Raw genomic sequence first — 24,311 nt, forward strand, 5'->3', positions numbered from 1 at the left:
TGCAATGTATGTATTTAGTCCATGACTACAGTAATGTAGGCAATATGTAGCTCGATAATAAAGATGTGTGGGTACTTCTAATGTATACCTGGGTGGTGGGTAGAATGCCCAATCCTGGACATTCATTGCAATGAATGCAGTAAAACCCCTATAACACTTGGAATTGTGGTCTTATTTGTGGTCTACAGCTGGATACCACTTTCTTATTGATTTAGGGATATATCTGCAAAGCAGAGGTTTTGGAGTGGTTAACACAGATTTTAAAGATGCTTAATGGTAATAATAAACAAGAGAAGAAGCAAGAACCTCTAGTAACAGTGGTTACTTTGTTGAAAGGCTGGTGGTGCATATGTCAACTTGGTCACCTTTCTGTGCTTGAATGAGAATAGCTAGAACTCATTAAAAAAAATCTCCATAATAGTGGAGACTATGAAGGGCATTTGTTAGATATCAGACAAGATACTGGTAAGAAAATGCGTGCCTTAAGGTTAGAGAGAGGATGGTCTTGAGAACTATGGGAGACTTTGCTTTCATGACTACTGATGTGTAATGATTACAAGAAAAGAAACCTAAACACACTGTCTTGTGTTTCAGAGTCATCAATTCCCATGGAATTGTTCACAGACATGAACATTCTATGCATCCTGTAGAACAGGCGCTGGAGGTTGGCAGCTCCATTGCAATGGGAGATTCAAGGAGGATGACAAGGATGCTACTGGAATGTAACCTCACTGACAAGCTATGCAGTAAGTTCAGGCTATCATGTCACTTATGTCAGCTCCAGATTCTAAAGGACAAGCAGGCTCAGGCTCAGGTTCAGGAATCATATACTGGAAACCCAGAGAGAACGAAGATAGTATTTTTAGTTTCTAGAAGAAGGGTCCTTGCAATGGTGTGCTGGAAAATGTTTAACACTAGGCTCTCTGAGAAAAAAAAACATACTAAAAAAGTTGTTTGAGGCAACTGAGGTTGTGATTTGCCCAGGGTTACACAGCTAGTAAGTGTCTGAAGCTGGGTTTGAACTCAGATCCTCTTGACTCCAGGTCTGGTGCTCTATCCACTAAGTCACCTAGTTGTCCCCTCCCCCTTTTGTGGATCATAATACTTTCAAGTTTAATCTATCTATCTTTTTTTTTTTTGTGGGGCAATGAAGGTTAAGTGACTTGCCCAGGGTCACACGGCTAAGTGTCAAGTGTCTGAGGCTAGTTTTGAACTCAGGTCTTCCTGAATCCAGGGCTAGTGCTTCATCCACTGTGCCACCTAGCAGCCCCCTTTTAATGTATATTATTAACATTTCTCCATATCTTTAGTAAGTCTAGAGAATCAACAAAATGGCAAATAAGACTCTGATTTGTAACTATTGCTGGTTTCTAAGGTGTAAATGCCCACACTGAAAATTTAACAATTGGTTCTTGATAACCAGTTGAATCTGCCTCTAGCACACCCTTGATATTCTTTCTAGATGGGTAAGGGCCAGAGTTGCGAGCTCTGCCTCCTCTTTACCTTTGTCAATAGCTTTAACTTTTGTATGAAGGAGAGCAGCAGTCCAATACAAAGTGGAATTTTTGTTCATTCAATGGAAAGATTAAAGAGCAAAGCCATTTGGAGTTCTTAGTGGGGAGCAGCTATACTGCACTTCAGAGATGATTGCATGTGTGTTAGGAGAGGAGTCAAGTTGGTTGTGGGATTTCTGGGCCATATCCACTTTATACTTCCTTTCCTTTCTCTACTAATTGTCTTTTCAGTTCTACGGGAGAACCAGTATGAAGTTGTCATTGTCCCCACACTCTTTGTTGCAGCCTTCCTTATCCTGCTGGGGGTCATTTTATGGCTCCACTTTAGAGGACAAAGGGTCCAGAGACAGCCACCTGGACTCCAAGGTAAAGCCCAGGGGGAAGGGACTTGAGAGCCCAGTAAAGTTTCTTCCAGGGAGAAGGGGTGGGCTTGTGCCTAAAGGCTCAAGGGACTTGCCAAGCTATACTCCATAGCTGGAACTTATAATGAGGATGATGTCACCTCCCAGGACTTCAAAGAAACTGAACACATAGTATAGTATTGTGCACATACAATAGTAGGTGTTCAAGGCAGAGGAGGCTTTGTGTTCTCTAGTCTTTTTTTCCTCCATCAGAATATCAGAAAATATTCTAGAGCTGGGAAGGGAGAACTTGGACTTCACCAGCTCTATGCGTTTCCATGCTGGTATGTAGGACAACCCAATTTCACCTTTTCTTATAGAGTGTATAGCTGAGGGTGTGTAGGCTCAATTACAGAGGTGGTAGGTGACCAGATTTTTTTTAGCTTCACTGAAGATATAATAAGAGGAAACAAACTTACTAGAGATGTTGAAGTTAAATATAATGAATACTTTTCTGATGAGATACAGTGTAATGTAATGAATAGGGAGTCAGCCATGGAGCCTGGAAGACTCGGGTTCGTTCCAGTCCTGGTTCTGACACATACCCATTGTGGGAATGTCACCTCTTAGTGCCCCAAGCAATTCTTTAAAGCTGTAAGCAGAAATGGCTAACAGATGAATAACTATTGAATTGTTTTTATCCTCAGCATATGGTCATCTCCAAAGCAGGGTGACTGGCTTTGGAATCCTATCGCCAAATGTCTCCAAAATTGCCAACTGGTAATAAGAATGATGTCATGAACTGGTTACATTTTATACAAATATCTATGGGAAAAACAAACCTCAGTTAGTTTTGGACACGAGGCTCTCTGCAGCAATGTGATAAGAATGTAAAGTCTGTGTAATAATAAGTAGCTCATTGGCCCTAATATACCCTTTTGGACATCTCCCTAACATATATGAGTAGTTCCTTCTCCCCTTGCACTCAAATTGACTTATCATTATTGTTTGGTTCTTAATGAATACTGATAAAATATTCAGCAGTGGCTCCAATTTTTATTCTCCCCCCCTTTTTAGGAGTTAGGAAATAATGGCTCCTGTGTAAGAGACTAAAGGTCTTCTATAATAAAAGCACATAAAAATGGGGCAACAAAATGAAAATGTCAATAAAAATTGTCTTTATGATGACTTCCCCCCCCCAAAAAATGCTGTAAGTGGCAGAAGGTTGTTCAGTATTGGTAGAAGTTTTCTCATAGGATTCCCTATGCCAATGACATCACAGATCTAGTCTCCCTACCAACAAAATACTTCCTGGAAGGGATATGAGACCCTAGAGAGAGAAAAAACCACAACAACAATAACAGTAAGGTACTCTTCTTCCTGGAGGTATCTAACAATGAGGAAAAATATCAAATTTTTACCCAACTAGGAAACACATTATCCTGCCTAGAGATAATGAGATAGGGGCAGCTAGATGGCGCAATGGATAAAGCACCAGCCCTGGATTCAGGAGTTCCTGAGTTCAAAGCTGGCCTCAGACACTTGACACGTACTAGCTGTGTGACCCTGGGCAAGTCACTTAACCCTCATTGCCCAGCAAAAAAAAAGAAATAATGAGATAGTATAGAGCAGTGATGTCAATACTGGCTGCAGTTCATCTCAGGTTCACAATACTCCCAAGTGTGCCCAAACCAGATTAAAATGTTATTGGAAATATTAAAAATACAGTAAAATATAGATAATATTAATACTTGGTTTTCTAAGTCAGTATGGGGGATCCTTATGTATAGTCTAATGACCTCTGTTTCTCTTTGAGTTTGACACCATTGGTGTAGAGGGTCTTCATATACTGAGGACCCTAGGGAAAAGGGGATAAGTTGGAGAACTGGAACTGGTCAGATGGGAGAAACTGATTAAAGAATAATATTCTCCCCGAATAGATGTTACTTAGTTTGACTTGGCTAAAGTAGTTTCATCTCCCTTTGTCTCCATAAAAGTTGCCATGAGTACTTGGGTACATAAGTCTCTGGGAAACCCATTTAGGTGAGATGTTCTCTACTTTGAAACCAAACTCCTGAGAAATTTTGCTGCAATTCTAGGGAGAAGATGGGAGGAGAAGAGCCAGTACATTAATTAAGCCAAGGATTGTGGGTGACAATCCAGTCTTCATTGAAGACTAAATAAGAGAGAAAAAGCTTGGCATTTTACTGGGGGACTGTCATGTTGGTGCTGGAGTCAGAGGGAGCTCCTAGAGAGGTCCTGGGAAAATAGTGGCAAAAGTGTTCATAAGGGACGTTATTGGTCAGAAGAAAAAGAGTTGGGGCACCTAGGTGGCACAGTGGATAAAGCACCGGCCCTGGATTCAGGAGGACCTGAGTTCAAATCCAGCCCTAGACACTTGACACTTACTAGCTGTGTGACCCTAGGCAAGTCACTTAACCCTCATTGCCCTGCCCCCCCCCAAAAAAAAAGTGTTGCAGGGATCTCTTGGACATATTCCTCCTGGCTCTTCTTTCTCTGACATCCTAGTTAAACAAAGGTCTGCATCTCAGTTGAGGTGTTTCTTTTCTTTGCCTTAGGAATTGCCCCTATGCCTCCATCTCGGGGCCTGAGCTGGGAAGCAGCGGGGCGTGGAGGAAACATCTTTGTGACACAGAAGCCGACTTCAGTGGAGGGTCTTTTACAGGATACTGCACACACCCTGGCTAAACTGCAGGTGCCCCAGGAACAATTCTCAGAAGTCCTGGAGGAGATCTATAATGGAACTTGTGGTGCCATTTACCGGGTCAAGATGAACACTGGAGACTCTGCTAAGCCTAAGAGTGTTGTCCTTAAGGCTTTGAGAGGTAAGCTGAGGAGGCCTCCCCTGCTCTCTTCCTCTCTTTATTTCCCTCTCCTGTTACCCTAGTTAATTTTGGAGGGGTGCCTAGACAGAACTTGTCTTTTAGATATCAGCTCAGCATCTCCAGATCAGATATTAGAGCCTTACTCTCCCTACTATGACTCAGCTAGTGGCCTAATTAAGTTTTTTTTTTGGGGGGGGTAGGGGCAATGAGGGTAAAGTGACTTGCCTGGGGTCACACAGCTAGTAAGTGTCAAGTGTCTGAGGTCAGATTTGAACTCAGGTCCTCCTGAATCCAGGGCCAATGTTTTATCCACTGTGCCACCTAGCTTCCCCTCAGTACTCTTGGAATGTCATGATCTCTTCCAGTACCTTTCAGCTCTCAGATTCATGACTTGGCATTTCCTTTAAGAAAGTGCCAGTGAAGATCCCAGCCTTATGAGTATCAGCTTCTTCAAAACAGCCTTCTAATTACCCAGTTCTTATCTATCTTGAACACCAACTATCCCTTCATAGGGCCTCAGCAGACTCTTGAGCAACATTGTTCTTTGCCCCATGAATTCTTCCACAGTTACAGTATTCTCTCTGCTTACCATCCCTGCCTCCTATCTTCTGCAGAACCAGCAGGATTTCATGAGATACAAGATTTTTTGGGACGGATTCAGTTCCATCATTTTCTAGGCAAGCACAAGAACTTGGTCCAGCTCGTAGGCTGTTGTACACAGAAGCTGCCTCTCTACATGGTACTGGAAGATGTGACCCAGGGTGACCTACTCAACTTTCTTTGGACATGCCGCCGGGTGAGCTGGCATGCATGTGTGCATGTGTGTGTGTACACATGCACGTGAAGAAACTTAGGTTTAAGGACAAGAGAGATGTGGAAGTTGCATTTTCCTGATTATTTCCTAAGGTGTCAAACCAAAACTGTGTGTCTTCCTTTTTTAGCTCTACCCTTAGCTTCCAGAGATGTTGACTCAAAAAACATTAATTTATTTCTCAATCTCATATTATACTTCAATATTTCAATGGATTCATGATCTCAATGATTTGGGTCCTACCACCAGTGGAACATGCTATTACATTTCTCACTCTCACCACATGACATCTCTTTCTAGAATACAATTCTTTGATAATATCTTTTTTCTTGTTCTTCTTAGTTCCTCATTGGTTATATGTACAACTTATATGTACTCACAATGTGGATCTTCATTGCCTTGTGTGTGACATTCATTTTTAATTCTCCAGAGACTGTTGGGTTTCCTGTCTTACTGCCATATAGCTACAGCAGCAGAATGTTAAAATTGAGAGAGGGATCTATGTTTCATGGAAAGTTCTAGGTCATTACAATTTCCTTCAACTATCTTCAACTCTGCACTGAATTTATTATTTATTTATACTGTCTATATCAGATATAAAGATGGACCAGTTCCATGCCTTGTTCATCTAAAGCTCATTGTAATCTGGGCAACAGGCATTTTTCAATTGCTTGATCTATCCTGTGTAGATGGTCAGGTCAAACTCTTTTGAGCTGTTACACATCTCTTGTAGAAGACTTTACAGTGTTTTAGGGAAGCCTGATGCAATCACTATAAAGCCATCCCCAGACAGAAGCATCTGGGAGACCTCACTATCCACAGAGAAGCACTCTTCAATTAATATGCTTTGAATTCTCTATGGCCAAACAGAAAATGTTTAATAAATCCCTTTTCCACAGGGGGCCCCTTGAAATACCTCACTGGTGATATCTCATTGTATACTTAGCTAAGTTGATCCTCCAAGAGAAGGAGTGAACTCAGTATACTCAGGATTTGTACTTGGAACCTTTCCTGCTTTTGTAGCTTTTGTCAGTTACAAGGTGTTGGTCTAGCTTTCCTAGCCATTATGAATAGGACTTTGGGGGAGAATTTCATATTATTAACATAAAATATCCAGAAAACCTTGCTCCTTCATCTCAGATTTTTTTTCCTGAAATTTCTGAAACTTCTGCCTTCTTCCTTTTAAAATTTCTGCTCATTTCTTTGGTCCTCTGGTCCATCCATTCAGCTAAAAAACTGAATGAACATTTATTATCTCCACAATGTGCTGTTGCCCCATGCTGAAAATAACCATCTCCCCTTGAGTGAGATGGCAAGCTTCTTGTGGGCGGGGGATATTTCACTTTGATTTGTGTTTCTAGTTCATCACATAGTACCTGGCTCATAATAGTCACTTAATAAATCTGTGTTAGTTGAATTTGGTCCTTGTGGTCTGGGAATCTAATAATCATTTTACATCCAAGGATGTAAAAAATGGGCAGCACATTTAGTATATTTTACTTAAACATTTTTACTCATTTATTTTGGAGACTTTCACCTGTTGTTTGGCTTATCAGCCATAACCACTTATGCCCTTGATCTCATTTACCTGGAGCCAGAAAGGCAGCATGACACAGTCCCAGAGTCTAGGAGGATCTGAATTAAGGTTCTGCCAGTGATCCATATTGGCTATGACCTTGGTTAAATAACTTAATTTCTTCATTCCTTAATTAATTTTCTAAGACTGGTATTTATAACTGAGTTAATGACCTGTAGTGGTAGAGAATTCTCTTATCAGGATGCCCCCTATGCTGATAAAATCACATGTCTGACTACAAAATAATCTGGGGATAGGGGAAGGCAGAATGGCAAGATGGGTGGGGGGTCAGGATGATTAAGAAGAGTACTTGGGCATCCCATCCTCTAATTCTCCCTGACTGACTCCCAAACTAGGTTCTATATGCTGCTTATCACTTAGACCCAAACACAATTGTCAAAAGAAATGGCTAATCATTGGGGTAATTAAATAGATAAATGATCTTTATATATATATATATTTTATTATCATTGTGATTATTTGTTTTTTTAATCTGATTCCACCATTATCCCGATTCATTTTCCATAAACATTTATTTCTTCAGTGGCCTGTATTACATTGTCCTCTTCCTGTGTATATAGCTATCTGAAAGTCTATATTCCTGTATCTCTTACTCTCTGCTCATATTATTATATTTTTCACTGGCATTTATCTCTCTATTTTTAGTTTTCAGTATCTCTGTCCTTCCATGTATCTTTAAAAAATTGTCTCTGTCTTTCCTTCTGCTACCATGCTTTGGCCAGCTAGTCATGGAACATCCTTGATTAAGTTCTTTCTTTTTTCTCTTCTTCACTCTCTTTAGGATGTGATGACAATGGATGGCCTCCTCTATGACCTCACAGAGAAGCAAGTCTATCATATTGGGCAGCAGGTTCTTGAAGCTTTGGTGAGGTTTGGCACACATACTCAGGGCAGTATATGAACGTATTATAGAAGGAGTATTAGAAAGGAGAGCAGAGCAATAATTAGAATGGAATGATCAAGGCATTGCCCCAAATTGAGAGGGTTTTGACCATTTGGAGTTCTTTAGGACCATAGAAGCAATGGAGTTTAGCAACTAGTCAGCAAGACTATTTAGTAAAATAAATCATTCCCAGTGAATATGGAGAAGCAGCTTCCACACTTGGCCCTATTCCTTCTACCTTCACCTGAAAGTGTACTTCCCCATGATTTTCCCATGACAATTTGTGGCATTTGTAAGAATTCCTAGATATGGATCTGGGTCCCATGCTTTTAACCCTACATTTGACTTCATGGATTTCACTCTGGATAATAAGGAGAAAAAGATGAATTATCTATTGGAAATAAACAGTGCTTGCTCTATGTAACAAAGAAAGATATAGTCTTACACATGTTATTTCAGAGGCTAGTCCATTTGTGGTTCTTCAGAGGGAATAGCAGGGCTTTAAAAAGGTCCTTCAGTCTTAAAGAGAAAAAATCAGTGGTAAGACGATGTAGGGGAGATGGTCCTCCTAGAGGACTTACTATTTATGAATGAAGGCAGGATAAATCAGGCACTAAGATGGGGGTGGGGGGCAGCTAGGTGGTGCAGTGGATAAAGCACCAGCCCTGGATTCAGGAGGACATGAGTTCAAATCCAGCCTCAGACACTTAACACTTACTCGCTGTGTGACCCTGGCAAAGTCACTTAACCCTCATTGAACTGGAAGAAAAAAAAAGATGAGAGAGGATATTTAGAGAGGGATTGAGTAGATGAAAGGCCGCAGGAGTTGATGGAAATATAAACATAAATATATTAATATATATGTATATATGTATGTGTGTATATACATACATACATGCACACACACACATATATTCTTAACACTTGAAAAAGAAACAGAAAAACCCGAAAGTTTATATTTGGCCTCCCTATTAGATTTTGTCTGTTCTTTGATGGAAGTTATGATCCTATTAAGGAAAGGGAGAATATAGAATTAACAACCAACAAAAGTGAGGGAGGATGGAGAAAAGGGCATTATCGTACTATGGGTTTCCACAAAAGCAGAGAAACTCAAGACACAATTGAGAATTAGAGAAGAAGTATATACTTTTGTGGGAATTATTAAAATAATCCTTCTGGTTTCTTTAGCCTAAATTATCTAGATAATTGTATTCATTCTGATTGGCTGATTGTTCTTTATGGATAGTCTCAAACTTCTTTCTGTAACTTTAACTTTCTTAGAAACATCCACAATTCTAAGTTTAGAGCTGGAAGGAACCTTAAATAGTTTAACCTAATTTTACAGATGAACTCCAGGTAGCTAGCTGAGACAGACCTGGAGTCTAGGAAAACTTCAGATAGGGAAAGAGAAGAGCAAGTGGATGCTGAGATCCATAAAGGGAAATAGATGCATCTTATTAATCTTGGCATTTTATTGACAAGGTTGTTTTGTTACACAAACATGAAATCTAGCACTGCCTTTGCTTCTGTACCATTCACCTTGAGCCAGATCCAGGTTGAATTCAAAGTTTTTTGGGGGAAAGGAAGTGCAAGAGGTGAGTGAGGAGAGAAGCAGAGGTATCAATGGTAACCCCCTATAGTGCAGCATTGACTGTGCCAATGTTCCTCAGGCCACTATGCCACTCAATTGTTAGCCCACCAACATTTACTTTATCTTTCCATTTTTTAAATACCTCTTTCTCATTGAAATCCCATTTTTGCCTCTGAAAGATTATACTCAGTTTTGCTGGGTACATGATTTTTGACTATAGTCCCAGTTTCTTTGCCCTCTGGAATATCATATTCCATGCCCTTTTGTCCTTTAATGTAGAAGTTGCTAGATCTTGCTTTATCCTTATTGGAGCTCCACAGTATTTGAATTCCTTTTTTCTAGCTGCTTGCAATATTTTCTCCTTCACTAAGCAGAAGCTAAAATAGAAATTGAAAGAATCCACCAGTTGCTCCCTGAAAGAGATCCCAAAAGGAAAACCTCTAGGAATATTATCTTTCCATTTTTAATGTCTCTCAGTGTCTTTCCTTATGTTTAACCCCCGCACTGCAGCATAGGCCCTTTACAGTATTCAGTTCTTATTAGAAATAGAAATCAACTGATCACCTTACTCTGTATACTAAAAATGGTTGTTCTGACGGCATTTTTTCTAGAGGTTCAGTGTTCCTAATTGCCTTAAAGTTTCTTGCTCTTCAGACCTTTACCCATCTCATGCCAGGAGATCATCAGGGATGAATAAGCATCTAATATATTGGTCCTGACTGAATTTCAAAACAAAATGTAAATGCAATTGGGAATTACACGTGGTATTTCGGCACACACACCAGATTTTCTTTCCCATTAGCATAGATAATTGGGCCGTAAGTTTATTATTAGTGAGGTCTAGGTGTTCCTTTTTTTTTTTTTCTGTGCTCCAAGGCACTGATCTCCTCTCCATTTTTATCCTGACAGGAATTTCTCCAGGGGAAGCGACTGTTCCATGGAGATATAGCAGCCAGGAATGTCCTGATCCAGGGAGACCTCACTGCCAAGCTCTGTGGACTGGGTCTGGCATATGAAGTCCATTTTCGAGGTGCCATCTCCTCCAAACGGATGGTACCCTTAAAGTGGCAAGCCCCTGAGCGGCTCCTGCTGAAGCCTGCAGGGATCAAAGGAGATGTGTATGGATTGTTTTTGCTCAGTAGTCCTTTTCCTGCTGAACTCAATGGCCCAATGAAAGGTTTCCTGAGACTGCAGGGGCTTTAGTCTATAAAACAATAATCAAGTAAGGTCTGATTAGTGGCGAGGATCAAACCTAAAGAAATCTGAGAAAGTGAAAAGTTTGTGTTTAGCCTTTTCCCTTGCTTTGTTTCTTCCCCCATCTTTGAGTACTCTAGCTCATAGCTTTTTTCAGAGAAGACTATCTGATAAATTCATTAATAGTAAATTAAGGTGTCAAGACTTAAGTGTGTATTTTTCTCCCCAACATCTTCCCCTGAGGATGTCAAGATCAGCTAATACTTACCTGAAAGGAGTGAACTGCTAATTGTAAAATGTCCAACATCAGTGGGAGCAGTAGCCCTTTAATTTCTTTTTCTTTTTCTTTTCTTTTCTTTTCTTTTTTTTTTTTGTGGGGCAATGAGGATTAAGTGACTTGCCCAGGGTCACACAGCTAGTAAGTGTCAAGTGTCTGAGGCCGGATTTGAACTCAGGTCCTCCTGAATCCAGGGCCAGTGCCTTTTCCACTGCCACACCTAGCTGCCCCTGAGTAGCCCTTTAATTTCACCAAAAAGACTGGTTCCACTTGTCTGTAAAGCTGACTCTGCTCTCAGGTTTTCTGGGTTGGGCCAGTTGAATCTGACAAAGCAGGAAAGAGAATTAGTTAAATGGGGGTAGGAGTAGAAGGGAGACAATAAATGTCATGGCCCTTGCAAGAAAATCAGATTGGGGAGAAAAGGCAAAGGAGAATGGGGGAGGAAAACTGAAAAATAAATCAGTGGGAAATTTCTGCCCTTTTCTGTGTTTAGAACTAAGTGGACAAACTGAGACTCCACTGGTGAGACAAGACAAGGCAAGACAGCCACTGAACTCCAGGAGCTTGAAATCAAATGGAGGAGACAAGTCAGCCTTTTTTCCCCCATAGGTGATAGCTTTGTCAGTACTCCCTTAATCTTCCTGTCTTTAGTCTTGATGTCCCTCTCCTGCTGGTGTCTATTGATTGAGTGACATGTCTCCAAGATGGAAAAAAGTAGAGAATGAGCAGATTTATTTTGTTTTATTTACAGATGGTCCTTTGGAATCTTGCTGTATGAGATGGTGACTTTAGGTAAGGATTATCCCTAGAAAAAGGGAGGTGGGGATATACCAAGAACTTTCAGCCAAATCAATTAGGTAAGAATTCAAACTTAATTCCTATAGGGACAGGCAGCTTTGGTCATTAATCAATTGAATCTATTGTGGTTTGATGGTTTTTGTTGGGGGCAGGGCATTAGATATATTGTGATATAGATCAGTGGTGTCAAAGTCGAATAGAAATAAGAGCCACTAAACTCTACATAAGAATCTCTGACTGGGTTATATTGACTTAGAAAACTATGTGTTTACATTATCTATATTCTATGGTATTTTTTACTTATTTTATTAAACATTTCCCAATTACATTTTAATCTGGTTCAGCTTTACTAGAAGCATTGCTGCTAGAATTGACAGGACACCCAAACTACCTCACTTCTTTCCACCCAATCCCAAGATACATTTTTAGAGCCACAGGCATCTATAAAATAAAGGGATTAGACTTCAGGAATTTTAAAACTTTTTTTCCACCATGGACACCTTTGGCAATGATCAAGTCTATGGACCACTTCTCAGAATAATGTACAGAAATGTAGAAAATGAAATGCATAGGATTATAATGCAATTCAATTATATTGAAATATATCTATAAAAATATATAAAAAATGAGTTCACAAACTTCAAGTTAAGAATCCTCAACTAGGTAAATCATCCCTAAAGTTTTTCCTCATTCTACAATTTTATGGGCCAATACTGACAAGAAATAATGATCATGGCTGTATATCTGTGCTTCAACCTAGGTAATTCATTTGGCTAAGGCTCTATGGCATCTCCTCCTTTTTTGGTCTTGGTTCTGACTTCCCTTGACACAATTGCTTGGTTTGGACTCATTATTCCCTTTGGTTCCTGGTGTCTTTAGCATGCAATATTTTCACTTGGCCATCAGGTGGCAAACACATTCTTTTTTTTTTTTTTAATTCTTGTACCTTCACTGTTTTTGTTTTGTTTTATTTGGAAATCAATCCAGCCAATAAAGCTGATCAAGATTGTTATCAATGGAAAGTCCTTATTAAAACAAATCAGATTTCTTCTTGTAGGATAACCCAATGCTATTGCTTTTCCCTACCTTTTCAGGGGCTCCACCATATCCAGAGGTCCCTCCTACAAACATTCTACCGTATCTCCAGAGGAGAAAAATCATGAAAAGACCTTCCAATTGCACATCCACCATGTAAGCAATTCCTTTGGGACATGCTTCTCTTCCTCCCCCTCCCTTCCTCCATTAGCCACATTTCCCTCAAAGGATATAGGGTAGTCATTCATTGCTCTCTTTGTGCTAATGTATATAATCTCAGACCAAACCTTGGCAGGAGTATAAATACTAGCCTATATGCCTTGCAGTACTACATAAGCTTATATCATTGTATTCAGGGATATATGTGAGAAAACAATTATGAAAGCAATATGATTAATAATAATAAGTCGCATTTCAACTATGTATCATGAATCTATTAATGTAAAGGAGTATCAGAAAAGTTTAGGGTACTGAGAGAAGGATTAGTGATGGTACATTTTTTGTTTTTTTGTTTCGGCGGGGCAATGAGGGTGAAGTGACTTTCCCAGGGTCATACAACTAGTAAGTGTCAAGTGTCCAAGGCTGGATTTGAACTCAGGTACTCCTGAATCAAGGGCTCATACTTTATCCACTACGCCACCTAGCTGCCCCTAGTGATGATAAATTTTAAAGTAGGTTTGGTTCGTTCGTTTGTTTGTTTTTTGGTGAGACAATTGGGGTTAAGTGATTTGTCCAGGGTCACACAGCTAGTAAGTGTTAAGTGTCTGAGGTCGGATTTGAACTCAGGTCCCCCTGAATCCAGGGCTGGTGCTCTATCTACCGAACCACCTAGCTGCCCCTTAAAGTAGGTTTTGACAGAAGAGATGGATAAGGAATGATGGAAAGGAAGGGGAGGATATATAAGGTGTTAGAAATAGCATGAAATATATAATTGATATTATTATTATTATTGATATTATAATAAGCAATACTTACCTTCTCAATGAGTGGGGGAGGGGCTTGAGGCAGGGAGAGAATTAGAACTCAAAAAATTTTAAATGAATGCTAAAAATAAAGTATAATTATTTTTAAAATATAAATGTTTGTTGAATTAAATTAAGTATTAATATTCATGAGCTATGACTAAGTTCAACTCAAAGACATTAAGATCCCCTCAAAACCCATTTTTCCATGAACTCATAACTAGATCAAAGAAATACACAGGAGATCCTTTGTTAATGAAGAATAATCAGTAGTAGAAAAAGGTCACTTAATGTAGATTTGGTTAAAGTGGGTATCAATATTTCATCATAAATAGTAAAAAAAAAAGACTCCATGGGGATTTTATTTTTAAAAATGAAATGAAAATTCTGTAAATAAGTTTGTTTTATATTTAGCAAAATTACAAAATACAGCCACAAGTACATGCTAATAATGCTTAGAATTAAAGAAAAAAAGTTTTTTGTGTTATCTTCCCAACAAAATTGTATGATGGAAAAATCATAATAATTACCATGATTGTTACAAAAAACAAAAGATAGAAATAGCATGAAGGAAAGTGTAGAGATGTGACTGAACAAGTTTATCTAAGTAAAATCAACCAGATTCACTTGATTGGTGGGGTGGGCCCAAAATAAGGTCTATATGACTGAAAAAATATATATATACATACATACACACACAAATATATACATATGTATACACATACGTGTACATGTGTATAGTGCTTTAAGGTTGACGATGCAATTTCCTCCTAACCACCCTATGATGTAGGTAGTTTATGTATGTTCCCTACAAATGAGGAAACAGAGGTTCAGAGAGGATCAAGGACATGCCCATGGTATCCTAACTATTAGACAACTTTCATCACTCGCTAAGATCTGAGTCTATTTAGCTTTGCCCTCTTGAGGGTGATGGGCAGAATTTTTGAAAGTCAGTGGAAGCGGCCCTGTTTTTCAAGAAGTTGCCAGGTATGAGTTAAAAGAATTCTGCTCTGTCCAGTGACTGAAAATTACTCACTGAGGGCCCCAGTTTTAAATCAAGGGAGTCTTGCCCTACTAATAAGCAGAAAACGCCTTCCTTAATCTAGTCAACCTAAAATTCTGGAGACCATTTATTTTTTCCTTCCTGAGACCTACTGTGCTGGTGGGAGCTGAAGTTGGAAGAGGTGACTTATTTGTTCCACCTCCGAAACTGCCTGCCTTCCTCCCCACCCCTCTGAACTTTCAAGTAGCTAGAAGGTAACCTGGTGTCCAGTGGTAATTTGCAACATTATAAGGGTGGTCAAGTGGGTAGATTCCTCATAAGGGAGACCTAAACTTCTTAATTAAACCCTCCTGGAAACCTGGATGTTTTGTAAGATTTCAGATAGGACCTTAAAAGTCATCTATCCAATCCCCTCATTTTAAGGATGAGGAGAAATGACTTACCTAGGATTTCAAAAGTGGTTAAGTAGCAGAGCTGGTTTCTAAATTTCTCAGTACTCTAACCCAGAAGCAATTGACAATTGACCAGACAACCATAAATCTCCCATCGTGCTGGCTGTGGTATTCTAAAACCTATTGTATGGTTATTATTATATGGATAAGACCATTATATGGGGGTATGCTAAGACTATTATGAAAAACTATCCTTATTGAGAAAGAGATAATAAAGAGAGAACTAAAAGAGAGGGAAAGGTGAAGATCGTTAACTGACCCAAGCATAGCAGAAGCATAGCAATTGGGGAAGAGATGAGAAGCAGAGAGGAATTTTATGTGTGTGTATATATATATATATATATATATATATATTTTTTTTTTTTTTTGGTGAGGCAATTGGGGTTAAGTGTCTTGCCCAGAGTCACACAGCTAGTAAGTGATAAGTGTCTGAGTCCGGATTTGAACTCAGGTCCTCCTGAATCCAGGGCTGGTGCTCTATCCACTGCACCACCTAGCTGCCCGATGTTTTTAATATTAAAAAGAAATGAGGGGGCGGCTAGGTGGCGCAGGATTCAGGAGTTCCTGAGTTCAAATCCGGCCTCAGACACTTGACACTTACTAGCTGTGTAATCTTGGGCAAGTCACTTAACCCCATTGCCCTGCAAAAAAAAAAAAAAGAAATGATTCAGGGAGAGGGAAAGCAGTCTGCTGATGGGCATTGCCACCAAAGAACTAAGTTGGTTTTTTTTTTTTAATCTGTATCCTCTTCTTACAGGTACAGCATCATGAAATCCTGCTGGAGATGGAATGAGGAGAGCCGGCCATCCCCAACACAATTACGCCTTCGCCTAGAGGCTGCCAGTCATGGAGCAGATGATAAAGCTGTGCTGCAAGTGCCTGAGCTGGTGGTGCCTGAGTTGTATGCAAATGTAGCAGGCATCAGAGTAGAGACAATTTCCTCCAGCTACAGTATCTTCTGAAGCACCACTGAGTTGAAAAGACACAAGTGATATGCTCGGGGCACTGATGTTTCCTAGGAGTTGTATTAGATGTTTGGATATTATGGAGGAAGACAAGGGGGAGAGAGGCCATGAATCATAGGATCATAGCCCTTAAGAGTTCGAAGGGACTTCAAAAGCTATTTAGTCCAATACCCTCATTTTACAGTTGAAGGAACTGTGCCCAGGAAAGTTATGTAACTTGACCAATGTCAAACAGGTAGTAAGTGCTGGAGACAGGATTTGACTCCTGGTCAGAACCAGTGCTCTTAGAACTATATTATGCTGCCTCCCAGACTTCAGACCTACAGATTTCTTTAAATATATTTTCTGGACAAAGCTGGTTATGAACTCCTAAATCACCATTTGGGAGCTGGAATTGGGTTGTTGCATGGTCCTTAAGACTCAGGTTGAAATTGATGGATGCCCAAAGGAAATTTTTACAAATCCACAATGCTTCCGGGGTCAGGGGAAAGAGTTTTGTCTTCCTTCAGTTATGACTTCAGGACAAGTTCCCTCCTGAAACATTTGTCCATCTAAATTCTGATTGTGAGACCCATGGAGATAAAAATCAAGTATGAAGGGAATGGAGAGAAGGAAGAAATTAGAGGCATTGTGCTCAGAAGATTTCACCAAGGAATCCTCCTTCCAAGAAAATGAGTAATAATCTGAAAACTCTTGTTTTTAATATGAGGCTACAGGAGGAAGAGAAAAAAAGGATCTCACTTGTCCAATGGAGTGAGATGGTAGACATTTAGAAGGAGGAAGAAATGGTCCTTTTGTTTCTTAGCAGTCCTCTTGAAACTGCTAGTGGTTGGGAGCTAGAAAAGTCAACTCTCCATTAAGAATGTCTAGTTTCAACTGTTCATCATTGTGGGTTCTCCAACCCTAGAAGGAAATTAGAAAGCCTTGAGCTTTATTCCACATACTGAAACAGGCAAAAGTGGAGCCCCAAGAGGATTGTGTCACTCAGAGGCACAGACATACACAAAAAAAATAAAATGGAAAAACTGAGAAACAGAACAATGGCACTTTCTAATATTGAAGAAACCACTGATTTATTATACAACTTTCATTAAATTAATTTTTAAATATTTATTGAAGTCCTGTGATCTTTGATATATTTCCTAACAAATTTAGTGCATGTCAGTTGTATTTATTTTGATTTCTTGACATTTTTTCAGACAAAAGTGCCACTGTAATAAAAAAAAATAACCAATTTAGAAAGAAAAGTATGTGTTTGAAGTGAAAATGTTTTTTTCTTTAATAGGCAGCTTGTTTACCTGATCTACTGAGTGTTACTTAAAGCTCAGTGATGCTCTTCACGAAGAAAGGGCCCCCAGCCCTGCATTTACACAGACTAGGTTCAGCCTGACTTTAAAGGATTCAGAATAGTCTTTTACTAAGCCTTTATGACTCATTGTACTTCAGGGAATATATATTAAATAAAGCTTAGGTATGCTTAAATCCAGGGTCTTCCTACAAGATTCTTTTATTCAAGTTTTCTTGTACAAATTGACTAATATGGTAATGTTTTATATAATTGCACATGTATAACCCATATCTGGTTGCTTATTGCCCCAGGGAGGGGAGAGGGGAGGGAGGGAAGGAGGGATAAAATTTGGAACTCAAAACTATAAGTAAAAATGTTTGTTATTTTTTAAAAGAAATTAATAGGGTCTCACCTACAAAAGTTATTCAGTGTAAAATTTGTAGATATCAGGTAGAGGACAGCTATTCATTTCTTCCCATAAAAGAAATGCCTAAAACACAAAAGACTCATAAGTGCTTATTAAAATATACCTAAAACACAAACCATACCTCACCCTCCTCCATTATATTTTCCTGGGAGGCTGGTACTTAAAGCACAAAACTTCTTTGGAGACTGCTAAATTCTACTTTCAGATTGGATCTGTACTGAGCAGTTCATCCAATGTCCACATCTACTAGTGAGCTAAGCATTCATGGTCACTCATGCTCTTCTCTGTGGTCATCTTTTCTGAAATGGGTATCGTTGTACATCCTGTTGGGCAATCAGCAACTGAACTCTTTAATGAACCCAAATCTCTAGAATTTATGAGATAATTACCATGGATGAAAAATTTCCATCTTTTGGTATAGCTGTTATTGGTACTACATGTTCAGGGAAAGAAACACAAATTAGAAGAGACAGCTAGAGACTTGAGATCCATTTTCAGGCTCATTTAGGGAAGGTTACATTCTCATTGTCCAATGCATCTAGCTGACATTTCTGCTTCTTGAGATATGGAGAAAAGAGGGAGATGCCTTTTCTTTCTACTGGAAGTCTGAGAGAGAGCTGTCAAGAGTTCCAGAGGGAACTATCCACATAGTCCCGAGCCACATGTTCTAAAGATAGTAAGGAAGCTAAAATAGAATTTGTGGAGAGCTCTTCCTGCTCATTCCCCAATCATCTCTGACACAGCCCTGAAACATTCTAACAGGGAATGTTGGAGATCAACCAAGAACTACAGTTGTCCATATCCTTTAGTATGGGGCCTAAACAGGGGGCCTATTGGAAAGTGCGAGGGCACAGGCTCAGCTCCATGGGAAGTGACCCATTATAGGAGATTGGAGGTGAGGGCTACTAGTTACAGTAGCACTTGAAGAAATTTTAAAAAAACTTGAAAAATTCAGTTCTATGCTATAATACTTGAGAGACAGATAGTGTTCATATCCTAGTTTAACATGGAGTCATAGACTATTAGATCTAGAAGATACCTTACTTTATTCTTCCCTCTTCGTCTCTCTACTCACACCTTTTGATAGATGAAGAAATTGAGACCAGGAGAAATTAAATAACTTGCCTAAAGTCATTCACAAAACAAAGTGGTAGAAGAATAGAAACTAGTCCCCTGAATCTTAGTCATTGTTTTTGGCTACAATGATTATGTCTCATCTGGAAAAATGGGGCCTAGTTGTCATATTAAGTTGCTATGCTTGGAATAGATTCTCTCATCTTACTTTTTGGACATTTTTTTTTCTTCTTTCCAGTTTAGGTGCTACCTTGGATGTTCTTTTGACTTCTATTATTTTCTCAGCTTTGAAGCAATTTATTCTTCTTTGAACACTAAGGCCAAAAGAATTAACAAGTATTTATTAAGTCTCTACCATGTGTAAGGTGCCATGGTAAGCACTGAGGATACAAGTACAATGAAAGAAACAATTGATACAAGGCACTTACTCTCTAATAGGTGAGAAAACAAATTCCTTTGTAAATTGAAAGTGCACAAACATAAATATATCAAAAGTAGTTAAATTCAAAGTAGTTTGGAAGGGAGAATACTAGGAGAGTTGGGAAAGGTGTCATACAGAAGATGTCTTTCTGACCTTTCCCAATGTCTAACATGTATCATAGTTATTTGTCTCCATGTCTCATCTGCCTACTAATATTTAAGCTTCTTGAAGGTATGGACTATAATATTTTTCATCTTTGCATCCCTAGCACTCAGTAACCCAGTACAGTGCTTTTCTTTTCTCTCTCTCTCTCTCTTTCTTCCTTTTACTTCCTTCTTTTCTTCCTTCCTTCTTTTCTTTCTTTCTTCCTTCCTTTCTTTTTTTTAGTGAGGCAATTGGGGTTAAGTGACTTGCTCAAGGTTACACAGCTAGTAAGTGTCAAGTGTCTGAGGTCAGATTTGAACTCAGGTCCTCCTGACTCCAGGGCTGGTGCTCTATCCACTGTGCCACCTAGCTGCTCCTTTTCTTCCTTTCTTTCAGCATAATAGGCACTTAATAACTGTGGAAATGAGCTATGGACTACAAGGCAAATGACTTTTTTAGGCCACTGCCTCTCTTCTGTATACAGTACATATAAGCTCTGAGGATCTTTATCCCAACTCTCACTTTCAAAAAGGAATCTTGGGTCACAGAGAAGCCTTTTCCTTTTGCTTTCCCTTCAGGGTTCAAGATTTACCCTTGAGGATTGAACAGTGATTCTCTAATGCCTATGGCCTGAGCCCCTACTGGTGCACTTACCCAGTTATCAGTTAAGAATCATTTCATTCAGGCAGCTTTAAAGTAGATTTTAGAAGTTTGATTGAGATTGATTGATTGATTGTTTTCACCTAGTTAAGGAATTTGTCTGTCTTATCACTTACTTTCAGTGACTTCTTCAAGTAAATCAGCCAATCTTGTTCTGACATATAAAATGGTAGAATAGCATTGCCAACCTTACCAGGGAAGTAAGAACATGCAAGAATAAATTATTATTAGTAAGGAACACTCATGGAAGAAGATCCTAAGAGGTGTCTATCATTCATTCCTCTTTTTCACAATATAACTGAGGTCATCATACAGGTGATCATGGTCTGTCAGGTCACATTGCCATGGTAAGATACCACTAATAGCAATTGCAGAGTAATGATATCCTATGAGTAATATGCTAATTTCATCTCTGTTGTGAAAATATCTGGACAGAGACATTCTTTTGTCATTTCCTTATAGTAAGAATGGTATAAGCAGCATTTGACAAGTTGTTCTTGGTGATGGTATGACTTGTGAAAACATTGAGTAACCAAAGAGTGATGCTGACTGATTAGAGGAAAGATTGATGTAAAATTAGATCCTTCCTGATTTCATAATGAATTAGCTACCTGAGTGGTGATACAGCAGTTTTGGGAATGCCAGAGTCGTGACATTTTGGGGAAACTGCCATTGGTAAATGAGGAAACACACACACACACACACACACACACACACACACACACACACAAGAGTAGAGAGAAAAGAGTATTACTTGGGCCATAATATAAAGGCCTCTGAATTCTGTCCATAAGTGTTCTTCAGTTGTCCAGTTCAGGCAGATTTATGGATTATTGGCTTTTTGTTCCTGGTTGGGAGAAGTAAGCAAAGTAGTAACACTGTTTAGAAATTTTGTCCTGAGGGGGCAGCTACGTGGCTCAGTGGATAAAGTACTGGCCCTGGATTCAGGAGGATCTGAGTTCAAATCCAGCCTCAAATACTTCACACTTACTAGCTGTGTGACTCTGGGCAAGTCACTTAACCCTCATTGCCCTACAAAAAAAAAAAAAAGAAAGAAAGAAATTTTGTCCTGAATTTGATATATTGACCCTCTTTATTTGCATAATATGTTTGGGCCATTCCCTTTCTTGGCTGGACTTCCTCTTCCAGAAATGAAAATGTACTTTTGCTTTCTTGCACCACCTATCTGAGCTAAGAATCTTCAAGTCACCATATGGAAAAACAATTAAAATGTCCAGTTATCAGACACTTTGAACATGGGTTAAGATTTATTTCTTTTACAGATGAGGAAAGTGAAGCAAAAAGGATAAGTGACTTGCCCAGGGTCACATAACTGGCACATGTCTAAGGCCAAATTTGAACTCAGTTTCCTCATCTGTAAAATGAGCTGGAGAAGTAAATGGCAAACCATTCCATTATCTCTCTCAAGAAAACTCCAAATGAGGTCATAAAGAGTCAGACATATTTGAAACAACTAAACAACAGAAATAATATTACTATTTCAGGACAGAAAATAAATCCACAAAACCCAGAAATATCCCTGAATAACAGTGAAAAAAATCCATCTGGAAAAAACAGAAATTTCATTTTGTGAGAGTTGGAATGGCACCCCCTGCTGGGAGGGATATAGTGTGTTTTGGCCTGAAAAGAGGCCATGTGACTTTAGCATCTGGAAGTGACCTTTTCTGGGGTTTTGAAGGTCAGGAGGTGACGTTTCCTCATAGGTCCTGTCGGTCAGAACTACCAGCCAATTGTCTTGGAGCTGTGTGTGTGGACGGCTCTGTTTCTGGTTTCTTAGGAAATTTCTGGGAGGGGTGGAGGAATGAGCAGGTTTTTTCAGTTGGAGACTTTGGCAGGGGAGCAAGAGACAGGCAGGATAGGGAGAGCAAGCAGATTTCATACTTGATTCACATGTTTCTCTTTACTTACCCCTAATATACTTTAATAAATACTTAATGCCCAAAGATTGGTGCTATATGTGTTCTAATTTAAGGTGACCACTCATTAGATTTTAGACATAGCTAGAATTTTAGCCCCTTACAATTAAAAAAACTACAAAATGCATAAAATATTAAGGAGTCTATCTACCAAGACAAACCCAGAGACTAGACAAGTGCAATGAAAAATACTCTTTTCAGAAGTAATAGACCTAAATAATATTTACCCATAGGTAGGACAACCCAATATAATAGAAATCAAAATAATACTTAAATGAATTTACTTATTATGTGATAAATTATATTACCAAAGAATTTTTTTTGTGGAGCTAAAAGGAAGAACAACAAATTTCATCTGGAGTAACAATGGTTAAGAATCTTAAGGGGAATAAGAAAAAAATGGGAAAGGGGGTTCCAAAGGACCAGATCTCAAATGATACTACAAAATTGTAATCATTAAAATTATTTTGTACTGGTTAAAAAGTGAGGCCAATTAATGAAACAGATTAAATACACAACATACAGAAGCAAATAGATACAGTAGTATAATGTTTGATATGTCCAAAGACCCCAGTTATTAGAATAAAGATTCACTATTTGACAAAAACTTCTGGGAAATTTAGAAAAGTTTGGCAGAAAGTGGGTACAAATCAATATCTCATGCCACATACCAAGATAAATTCAAAATGGATGTCTTAGACATAAAAGGTAACATTATAAGCAAATTAGAGGAATAAAGAAAAGAAGAAATTACCTTTCAAATCTATGGAAAGAGGAAGAGTTCATGACCAAAGAAGAGATAGAAAGGATAGCCAAAAAGAAAATAAACAATTTTGGTTATATAAAAGGCAAGTTTTTAAATGCATACACACATGCTGCAGTTAAAATTAGGAGCTAAACAGGGGGAAAATATTTTTGAAGTACAAGATTTTTAAGAGTTGATACGAATTTATAATCACAAGATCTATTCCACAATGACAAGAAAGTTCCAAAGGACTCATGATGGAAAAGGCTCTCCAAATCCAGAAAAAAAAGGAACTATGGAATATGGATGCTGATTAGACTATACTATTTCTTTTGTTTTTGGTGCTGTTGCTTTTCTGTTTTGAGGTTTTTCCTTTTTGCTCTGATTCTTCTCTTATAACATGACTAATGCAAAAATATGTCTAATGTTATTATGTATATATAACCTATATCAGATTACCTGCTGTCTAAGGGAGGGAGGAGGGAGGGGAGGGAGGGAGGGAGAAAAGTTTGAAATTGGAAATCATATATAAACAAATGTTGAAAACTATCTCTACATGTAACTGGAAAATAATAAAATACTTTTATTTAAAAAAAAAGAAAAGAAAACTGCCTGTTCATACAGGAGAATAATTTCTACAATGATAGTGTTATGGAGAAAAATAACTTTGAAGGATTTTAGAACTCTGATCATGGCAAACCATAGTTCCAGGGAAGTAAAGATGATGCATAACATCTATCTTCTGATAGAGAAATTATGTATACAATCTAAAGAATAAGAAGTCATAGCTCTCAAACTCATGACAGAATCACTCAAAAAAAAATCCAAATAAATGCCATAGGACAATTCCTGGAGTAGCAAAACCCACAGAAGAATGTGCGGAAATCATCTTCCAACCAAGGATGGCTTGGAAGGTCAGAAGGAGGGAACTGCTGTGCTGAGACAGGAGTGGAGCCCAATCCCACAGTCATGCTGACACAGATCCAGTCCCAGCAAAACCTCACCAGAGAAAGAGACCCCCTCAGAGCCTCTGAATCAGCTGTAGGCCAGTGTCGTCTGAAACTAAGCTCACAGTCTGGTGAGAGGGCTGAGCCCTTGGCAGGGGCAGATTACAGGGGTCTATGCTGGTGCTGAGCCAGAACTTGGGTTTTTCACCCCTGCTGAGAACCAGGAGGTAGACTTGAGTAGCGGTGGCCCAGGTGGGAGAGGGGCATAGTCTCGTCAGAGCTGACAACCACAACACACAAAGCTGGTTGATTAGCAAGTTGGTCTGGGGTCATCTATGGACCAGGGAGCAGGCCAGGCAAGCAAAGAACCTGCTCCTCCTTAAATCATACCACCTGGGA

General features: G+C 39.0%; 1 protein-coding gene across 1 annotated transcript; it reads left to right on the plus strand.

Moving 5' to 3' along the window:
* Window positions 1-682: 682 nt before the first annotated feature.
* On the plus strand, window positions 683-16,266 carry STYK1 (serine/threonine/tyrosine kinase 1). Its single transcript, XM_043969210.1, has 9 exons — window positions 683-746; window positions 1,746-1,880; window positions 4,435-4,701; window positions 5,316-5,497; window positions 7,891-7,974; window positions 10,493-10,701; window positions 11,806-11,846; window positions 12,947-13,043; window positions 16,062-16,266. The coding sequence occupies exons 1-9, from the start codon at window positions 683-685 to the stop codon at window positions 16,264-16,266; spliced, it is 1,284 nt and encodes a 427-aa protein (XP_043825145.1).
* The last annotated feature ends 8,045 nt before the right edge of the window (window positions 16,267-24,311 follow it).

The sequence above is a fragment of the Dromiciops gliroides genome, chromosome 5 (assembly GCF_019393635.1).
Source record: "Dromiciops gliroides isolate mDroGli1 chromosome 5, mDroGli1.pri, whole genome shotgun sequence".
Classification (NCBI taxonomy): domain Eukaryota; kingdom Metazoa; phylum Chordata; class Mammalia; order Microbiotheria; family Microbiotheriidae; genus Dromiciops; species Dromiciops gliroides.